The sequence below is a fragment of the Oncorhynchus masou genome, chromosome 24 (assembly GCF_036934945.1).
Source record: "Oncorhynchus masou masou isolate Uvic2021 chromosome 24, UVic_Omas_1.1, whole genome shotgun sequence".
NCBI lineage: Eukaryota > Metazoa > Chordata > Actinopteri > Salmoniformes > Salmonidae > Oncorhynchus > Oncorhynchus masou.
In genome coordinates, this window is record NC_088235.1 from 13163951 (window position 1) to 13173950 (window position 10000).

The 10000-nt window shown below is 47.4% G+C and overlaps 1 protein-coding gene across 1 annotated transcript in view; it reads right to left on the minus strand.

Annotated features, from left to right (window-relative positions):
• LOC135513398 (homeobox protein Meis1) overlaps positions 1–10000 on the minus strand; it is a 175506-nt gene that overhangs the window by 18940 nt on the left and 146566 nt on the right. Inside the window, exon 5 of the mRNA XM_064936322.1 lies at positions 331–389. Within this exon, the coding sequence (XP_064792394.1) occupies positions 331–389 (59 nt within the window). The remainder of the gene's footprint in view (positions 1–330; positions 390–10000) is intronic.

A 10000-nucleotide genomic window follows, 5' to 3' on the forward strand; every position in this document is an offset into this window, starting at 1 on the left:
TTTAATAGTTTTACATCATGAAATCGTTCCTGGCATAAATTAGGGACTCAACATGTCAGAGTTATTGTATTAATGCTGAGCTTCAACTCAACTCAATTTAATTCAAGAACGTTTATTTAGGATGACTGTCTAAAAGCTTGTTTTAGTATGTGGTCAGTCACTCCTTATTGACACCGCGATGGGTTTGGTTGTTTGTTTTAGGGGGGGGGGGCGGGGGGGTCCAGTATTTACCGGCCGAGGAAGCTCCAGGAAAGGGAGAGGGACCGGGTGCATGGCTTGTGGAGGCCTTTCGCCTGCGAGACTTGAATACAGTAACTATGGGAGACTTGCCTGCACGGTTCGACTGGTCGATCATGGGCTGAACTATTCTCCTTCTGGCATTGATGAACCTGTAGGACACAAGGAGAGAGAGAGAGGGGGAGAGGGGAGGGAAGGAGAGAGGGAGAAGGAGAGGAGAGGGAAGGAGAGAGAGAGGGGGGAAAGGGGAGGGAAGGAGAGAGGGAGAAGGAGAGGGGAAGGAGGGAGGAGAAGGAGAGAAAGAGAAACATGGTTATAATATTTTGTAAAAAGTTACACAATTAGGCAGGTCTCGATCATCACAAAGAAAAATAGCAACAATCTACATTTAAAAGATTGATATACAGCTACAAAAAAATACACTGTCAAAACCAGCCTCTCCTCAGATTATATCAGCCTCTCCTCAGATTATAACAACCTCTCCTCAGATTATATCAACCTCTCCTCAGATTATACCAGCTTCTCCTCAGATTATATCACAGATTATATCAGAAACACTGAAGCCCTTAGATTATATCAGAGATTATATCAGGATTATATCAACCTCTCCTCAGATTATATCAGCCTCTCCTCAGATTATATCAGCCTCTCCTCAGATTATATCAGCCTCTCCTCAGATTATATCAGCCCTTATGATTATATCAGAGATTATATCAGGATTATATCACAGATTATATCAGCCTGATTATATCAGCCTCTCCTCAGATTATATCAGAACATGTTATATGCATTTATATCTCTCCTGATGCTGAGATCAACTTGCGAGTTGGGAGTCTAATATTGAGATCAACTCACGAGTTGTGAGTCTAATGCTGAGATCAACTCACGAGATGGGAGTCTAATGGTGAGATCAATTCACGAGTTGGGAGTCTAATGCTGAGATCAACTCACGAGTTGGGAGTCTAATGCTGAGATCAACTCACGAGTTGGGAGTCTAATGCTGAGATCAACTCACGAGATGGGAGTCTAATGTTGAGATCAACTCACGAGTTGTGAGTCTAATGCTGAGATCAACTCACGAGATGGGAGTCTAATGTTGAGATCAATTCACGAGATGGGAGTCTAATGTTGAGATCAACTCACGAGTTGTGAGTCTAATGCTGAGATCAACTCACGAGATGGGAGTCTAATGTTGAGATCAATTCACGAGTTGGGAGTCTAATGCTGAGATCAACTCACGAGTTGTGAGTCTAATGCTGAGATCAACTCACGAGATGGGAGTCTAATGGTGAGATCAATTCACGAGTTGGGAGTCTAATGCTGAGATCAACTCACGAGTTGGGAGTCTAATGTTGAGATCAACCGTAACAGTACAGTCTAATGCTAACCAACTGACAGTAATAACCCTGAGAGTACACCTTTGAACACAGTTGGCAAAGAATCAGAAAAATGCCACCTTGTCATTGGATAGTAACCCTGTACAGTACACACCACTAACCCTGACTAACCCTGAACACCTAACCCTGACAGTACACACTAACCCTGACAGTACACCCTAACCCTGACAGTACACCCTAACCCTGACAGTACATCCTAACCCTGACAGTACACCCTAACCCTGACAGTACATCCTAACCCTGACAGTACACGCTAACCCTGACAGTACACGCTAACCCTGACAGTACATCCTAACCCTGACAGTACACCCTAACCCTGACAGTACATCCTAATCCTAACCCTGACAGTACACCCTAACCCTGACAGTACACCCTAACCCTGACAGTACACCCTAACCCTGACAGTACATCCTAACCCTGACAGTACATCCTAACCCTGACAGTACACCCTAACCCTGACAGTACATCCTAACCCTGACAGTACATCCCAACTCTAACCCTGACAGTACATCCTAACCCTGACAGTACACCCTAACCCTGACAGTACATCCTAACCCTGACAGTACATCCTAACCCTGACAGTACACCCTAACCCTGACAGTACATCCTAACCCTGACAGTACACCCTAACCCTGACAGTACATCCTAACCCTGACAGTACAGCCTAACCCTGACAGTACATCCTAACCCTGACAGTACACCTAACCCTGACAGTACATACTAACCCTGACAGTACACCTAACCCTGACAGTACATCCTAACCCTGACAGTACATCCTAACCCTGACAGTACACCCTAACCCTGACAGTACATCCTAACCCTGACAGTACATCCTAACCCTGACAGTACATCCTAACCCTGACAGTACACCTAACCCTGACAGTACACCCTAACCCTGACAGTACACGCTAACCCTGACAGTACATCCTAACCCTGACAGTACATCCTAACACTGACAGTACATCCTAACCCTGACAGTACATCCTAACCCTGACAGTACACGCTAACCCTGACAGTACATCCTAACCCTGACAGTACATCCTAACCCTGACAGTACATCCTAACCCTAACCCTGACAGTACATCCTAACCCTGACAGTACACGCTAACCCTGACAGTACATCCTAACCCTGACAGTACACGCTAACCCTGACAGTACATCCTAACCCTGACAGTACACCCTAACCCTGACAGTACATCCTAACCCTGACAGTACATCCTAACCCTAACCCTGACAGTACATCCTAACCCTGACAGTACATCCTAACCCTGACAGTACATCCTAACCCTGACAGTACACCCTAACCCTGACAGTACATCCTAACCCTGACAGTACATCCTAACCCTGACAGTACACCCTAACCCTGACAGTACATCCTAACCCTGACAGTACATCCTAACCCTGACAGTACACCCTAACCCTGACAGTACATCCTAACCCTGACAGTACACGCTAACCCTGACAGTACATCCTAACCCTGACAGTACACCATCCTAACCCTGACAGTACATCCTAACCCTGACAGTACATCCTAACCCTGACAGTACACCCTAACCCTGACAGTACATCCTAACCCTGACAGTACACCCTAACCCTGACAGTACACCCTAACCCTGACAGTACACCTAACCCTGACAGTACATCCTAACCCTGACAGTACATCCTAACCCTGACAGTACATCCTAACCCTGACAGTACATCCTAACCCTGACAGTACACCCTAACCCTGACAGTACACCCTAACCCTGACAGTACACCCTAACCCTAACCCTGACAGTACACCTAACCCTGACAGTACATCCTGGGTGGGGGATAGACAGTGACTACCCTGACAGTGGTAACCCTGACAGTACATCCTAACCCTGACAGACATTAACCCTACAGAGTGGTAAGATGACTACAGTACATGGTAACCCTGACAGTACACCTAACCCTAACCCTGACAGTACAGATGACAGTACAGAGTGGTAGAGGTGACTACAGAGTGGTAGAGATGACTACAGAGTGGTAACCCTGACTACAGAGTGGTAGATATGACTACAGTACATGGTAACCCTGACAGTGACCTAACAGACAGTACATAACCCTGACTACAGAGTACATCCTAACCCTGAGGTGACTAACCCTGAGAGTACATAGAGATTAACTACAGAGTGGTAGAGATGACTACAGAACCCTGGTAGAGGTGATCCCTAACTACAGAGTGGTAGAGATGACTGACAGAGTGGTAGACCCTGACTACAGAACCCTGACAGTAGAGATGACTACAGAGTGGTAGACAGTGACAACCCTGACAGTAGATATGACCCTGACAGAGTGGTAACCCTGGTGACTACAGAGTGGTAAGGTGACTACAGAGTGGTACAGGTGACCCTACAGAGTGGTAGAGATTACTACAGAGTGGTACAGATGACTACAGAGTGGTACAGGTGACCCTACAGAGTGGTAGAGATGACTACAGAACCCTGGTAGAGGTGACTACAGAGTGGTAGATATGACTACCCTGAGTGGTAGACAGTACACTAACAGACAGGTACAGGTGACCCTGACAGAGTGGTAGAGGTGACCCTACAGAGTGGTAGAGGTGACTACATAACCCTGGTACAGGTGACTACAGAGTGGTAGAGGTGACTAACAGAGTACATAGAGGTGACTACCCTGACAGTACATAAGGTGACTACAGAGTGGTAGAGATGACTACAGAGTGGTAGAGGTGACTACAGAGTGGTTGACCCTGACAGTACACCCTAACCCTGACAGTGACACATCCCAACCCTAACCCTGACAGTACAGAGTGGTAGAGGTGACCCTACAGAGTGGTAGAGGTGACAGTACAGAGTGGTAGAGGTGACCCTGACAGTACATGGTAACCCTGACAGTACAGAGTGGTAGAGGTGACAGTACATCCTAAGTGGTAGAGGTGACTACAGAGTGGTAGAGATGACTACAGAGTGGTAGAGATGACTACAGAGTGGTAGAGGTGACCCTACAGAGTGGTAACCCTGACTACAGAGTGGTAGAGATGACTACAGAGTGGTAGACAGTGACTACAGAGTGATAGAGGTGACTACAGAGTGGTACAGGTGACCCTACAGAGTGATAGAGGTGACTACAGAGTAGTAGAACCCCCTGACTACAGAGTGGTAGAGGTGACCCTACAGAGTGATAGAGGTGACTACAGAGTGATAGAGGTGACTACAGAGTGGTAGAGGTGACTACAGAGTGGTAGAGGTGACCCTACAGAGTGGTAGAGGTGACTACAGAGTGGTAGAGGTGACTACAGAGTGATAGAGGTGACTACAGAGTGATAGAGGCTACACCTAACCTGACAGAGTGGTAGAGGTGACTACAGAGTGGTAGAGATGACTACAGAGTGGTAGAGGTGACTACAGAGTGATAGAGATGACTACAGAGTGATAGAGGTGACTAACAGAGTGGTAGAGGTGACTACAGAGTGGTAGAGGTGACTACAGAGTGATAGAGGTGACTACAGAGTGGTAGAGGTGACTACAGAGTGGTAGAGGTGACTACAGAGTGATAGAGGTGACTACAGAGTGGTAGAGGTGACTACAGAGTGGTAGAGATGACTATAGAGTGGTAGAGGTGACTACAGAGTGATAGAGGTGACTACAGAGTGGTAGAGGTGACTACAGAGTGGTAGAGATGACTACAGAGTGGTAGAGGTGACTACAGAGTGGTAGAGGTGACTACAGAGTGGTAGAGGTGACTACAGAGTGGTAGAGATGACTACAGAGTGGTAGAGATGACTACAGAGTGGTAGAGATGACTACAGAGTGGTAGAAGTGACTACAGAGTGGTCGAGGTGAGGATGACAGTACATACAGAGTGGTAGAGGTGACTACATAGTGGTAGAGATGACTACAGAGTGGTAGAGATGACTACAGAGTGGTAGAGATGACTACAGAGTGGTAGAGGTGACTACAGAGTGGTAGAGATGACTACAGAGTGGTAGAGATGACTACAGAGTGGTAGAGATGACTACAGAGTGGTAGAGATGACTACAGAGTGGTAGAGGTGACTACAGAGTGGTAGAGGTGACTACAGAGTGGTATAGATGACTACAGAGTGGTAGAGGTGACTACAGAGTGGTAGAGATGACTACAGAGTGGTAGAGGTGACTACAGAGTGGTAGAGATGACTACAGAGTGGTAGAGGTGGGGGATAGAGGTGACTACAGAGTGGTAGAGGTGACTACAGAGTGGTAGAGATGACTACAGAGTGGTAGAGGTGACTACAGAGTGGTAGAGATGACTACAGAGTGGTAGAGATGACTACAGAGTGGTAGATGACTACAGAGTGGTAGAGGTGGGGGATAGAGGTGACTACAGAGTGGTAGAGGTGACTACAGAGTGATAGAGGTGACTACAGAGTGGTAGAGGTGACTACAGAGTGGTAGAGATGACTACAGAGTGGTAGAGGTGACTACAGAGTGATAGAGGTGACTACAGAGTGGTAGAGGTGACTACAGAGTGGTAGAGATGACTACAGAGTGGTAGAGGTGACTACAGAGTGGTAGAGGTGACTACAGAGTGGTAGAGGTGACTACAGAGTGGTAGAGATGACTACAGAGTGGTAGAGATGACTACAGAGTGGTAGAGATGACTACAGAGTGGTAGAAGTGACTACAGAGTGGTCGAGGTGACTACAGAGTGGTAGAGGTGACTACATAGTGGTAGAGATGACTACAGAGTGGTAGAGATGACTACAGAGTGGTAGAGATGACTACAGAGTGGTAGAGGTGACTACAGAGTGGTAGAGATGACTACAGAGTGGTAGAGATGACTACAGAGTGGTAGAGATGACTACAGAGTGGTAGAGTGACTACAGAGTGGTAGAGGTGACTACAGAGTGGTAGAGGTGACTACAGAGTGGTATAGATGACTACAGAGTGGTAGAGGTGACTACAGAGTGGTAGAGATGACTACAGAGTGGTAGAGGTGACTACAGAGTGGTAGAGGTGACTACAGAGTGGTAGAGGTGGGGGATAGAGGTGACTACAGAGTGGTAGAGGTGACTACAGAGTGGTAGAGGTGACTACAGAGTGGTAGAGGTGACTACAGAGTGGTAGAGATGACTACAGAGTGGTAGAGATGACTACAGAGTGGTAGAGGTGACTACAGAGTGGTAGAGGTGGGGGATAGAGGTGACTACAGAGTGGTAGAGATGACTACAGAGTGGTAGAGATGACTACAGAGTGGTAGAGGTGACTACAGAGTGGTAGAGATGACTACAGAGTGGTAGAGATGACTACAGAGTGGTAGATGACTACAGAGTGGTAGAGGTGGGGGATAGAGGTGACTACAGAGTGGTAGAGATGACTACAGAGTGGTAGAGGTGACTACAGAGTGGTAGAGATGACTACAGAGTGGTAGAGATGACTACAGAGTGGTAGAGGTGACTACAGAGTGGTAGAGATGACTACAGAGTGGTAGAGGTGACTACAGAGTGGTAGAGGTGGGGGATAGAGGTGACTACAGAGTGGTAGAGGTGACTACAGAGTGGTAGAGGTGACTACAGAGTGGTAGAGGTGGGGGATAGAGGTGACTACAGAGTGGTAGAGGTGACTACAGAGTGGTAGAGGTGACTACAGAGTGGTAGAGATGACTACAGAGTGGTAGAGGTGACTACAGAGTGGTAGAGGTGACTACAGAGTGGTAGAGATGACTACAGAGTGGTAGAGGTGACTACAGAGTGATAGAGGTGACTACAGAGTGGTAGAGGTGACTACAGAGTGGTAGAGGTGACTACAGAGTGGTAGAGGTGACTACAGAGTGGTAGAGGTGGGGGATAGAGGTGACTACAGAGTGGTAGAGGTGACTACAGAGTGGTAGAGTGGGGGATAGAGATGACTACAGAGTGGTAGAGGTGACTACAGAGTGGTAGAGATGACTACAGAGTGGTAGAGGTGACTACAGAGTGATAGAGGTGACTACAGAGTGGTAGAGGTGACTACAGAGTGGTAGAGGTGACTACAGAGTGGTAGAGGTGACTACAGAGTGATAGAGGTGACTACAGAGTGGTAGAGGTGACTACAGAGTGATAGAGGTGACTACAGAGTGGTAGAGGTGACTACAGAGTGGTAGAGGTGACTACAGAGTGATAGAGGTGACTACAGAGTGATAGAGGTGACTACAGAGTGATAGAGGTGACTACAGAGTGGTAGAGGTGACTACAGAGTGGTAGAGGTGACTACAGAGTGATAGAGGTGACTACAGAGTGGTAGAGGTGACTACAGAGTGGTAGAGATGACTATAGAGTGGTAGAGAGTGGTAGAGAGTGATAGAGGTGACTACAGAGTGGTAGAGGTGACTACAGAGTGGTAGAGATGACTACAGAGTGGTAGAGGTGACTACAGAGTGGTAGAGGTGACTACAGAGTGGTAGAGGTGACTACAGAGTGGTAGAGATGACTACAGAGTGGTAGAGATGACTACAGAGTGGTAGAGATGACTACAGAGTGGTAGAAGTGACTACAGAGTGGTCGAGGTGACTACAGAGTGGTAGAGATGACTACAGAGTGGTAGAGGTGACTACAGAGTGGTAGAGGTGACTACAGAGTGGTATAGATGACTACAGAGTGGTAGAGGTGACTACAGAGTGGTAGAGATGACTACAGAGTGGTAGAGGTGACTACAGAGTGGTAGAGATGACTACAGAGTGGTATAGATGACTACAGAGTGGTAGAGGTGACTACAGAGTGGTAGAGATGACTACAGAGTGGTAGAGGTGACTACAGAGTGGTAGAGATGACTACAGAGTGGTAGAGGTGGGGGATAGAGATGACTACAGAGTGGTAGAGGTGACTCCAGAGTGGTAGAGATGACTACAGAGTGGTAGAGGTGACTACAGCGTGGTAGAGATGACTACAGAGTGGTAGAGATGACTACAGAGTGGTAGAGGTGACTCCAGAGTGGTAGAGATGACTACAGAGTGGTAGAGGTGACTACAGCGTGGTAGAGATGACTACAGAGTGGTAGAGATGACTACAGAGTGGTAGAGATGACTACAGAGTGGTAGAGGTGACTACAGAGTGGCAGAGATGACTACAGAGTGGTAGAGATGACTACAGACTACAGAGTGGTAGATGACTACAGAGTGGTAGAGGTGATACAGAGTGGTAGAGAGTGGTAGAGATGACTACAGAGTGGTAGAGGTGACTACAGAGTGGTAGAGATGACTACAGAGTGGTAGAGATGACTACAGAGTGGTAGAGGTGACTACAGAGTGGTAGAGATGACTACAGAGTGGTAGATGACTACAGAGTGGTAGAGGTGGGGGATAGAGGTGACTACAGAGTGGTAGAGGTGACTACAGAGTGGTAGAGATGACTACAGAGTGGTAGAGGTGGGGGATAGAGGTGACTACAGAGTGGTAGAGGTGACTACAGAGTGGTAGAGGTGACTACAGAGTGGTAGAGATGACTACAGAGTGGTAGAGGTGACTACAGAGTGGTAGAGGTGACTACAGAGTGGTAGAGATGACTACAGAGTGGTAGAGATGACTACAGAGTGGTAGAGATGACTACAGAGTGGTAGAGGTGACTACAGAGTGGTAGAGGTGACTACAGAGTGGTAGAGATGACTACAGAGTGGTAGAGATGACTACAGAGTGGTAGAGATGACTACAGAGTGGTAGAGGTGACTACAGAGTGGTAGAGGTGACTACAGAGTGGTAGAGATGACTACAGAGTGGTAGAGATGACTACAGAGTGGTAGAGATGACTACAGAGTGGTAGAGGTGACTACAGAGTGGTAGAGGTGACTACAGAGTGGTAGAGATGACTACAGAGTGGTAGAGGTGACTACAGAGTGGTAGAGATGACTACAGAGTGGTAGAGGTGACTACAGAGTGGTAGAGATGACTACAGAGTGGTAGAGGTGGGGGATAGAGGTGACTACAGAGTGGTAGAGGTGACTACAGAGTGGTAGAGATGACTACAGAGTGGTAGAGGTGACTACAGAGTGGTAGAGATGACTACAGAGTGGTAGAGATGACTACAGAGTGGTAGAGATGACTACAGAGTGGTAGAGGTGACTACAGAGTGGTAGAGATGACTACAGAGTGGTAGAGATGACTACAGAGTGGTAGATGACTACAGAGTGGTAGAGGTGGGGGATAGAGGTGACTACAGAGTGGTAGAGATGACTACAGAGTGGTAGAGATGACTACAGAGTGGTAGAGATGACTACAGAGTGGTAGAGGTGACTACAGAGTGATAGAGATGACTACAGAGTGGTAGAGATGACTACAGAGTGGTAGATGACTACAGAGTGGTAGAGGTGGGGGATAGAGGTGACTACAGAGTGGTAGAGGTGACTACAGAGTGGTAGAGATGACTACAGAGTG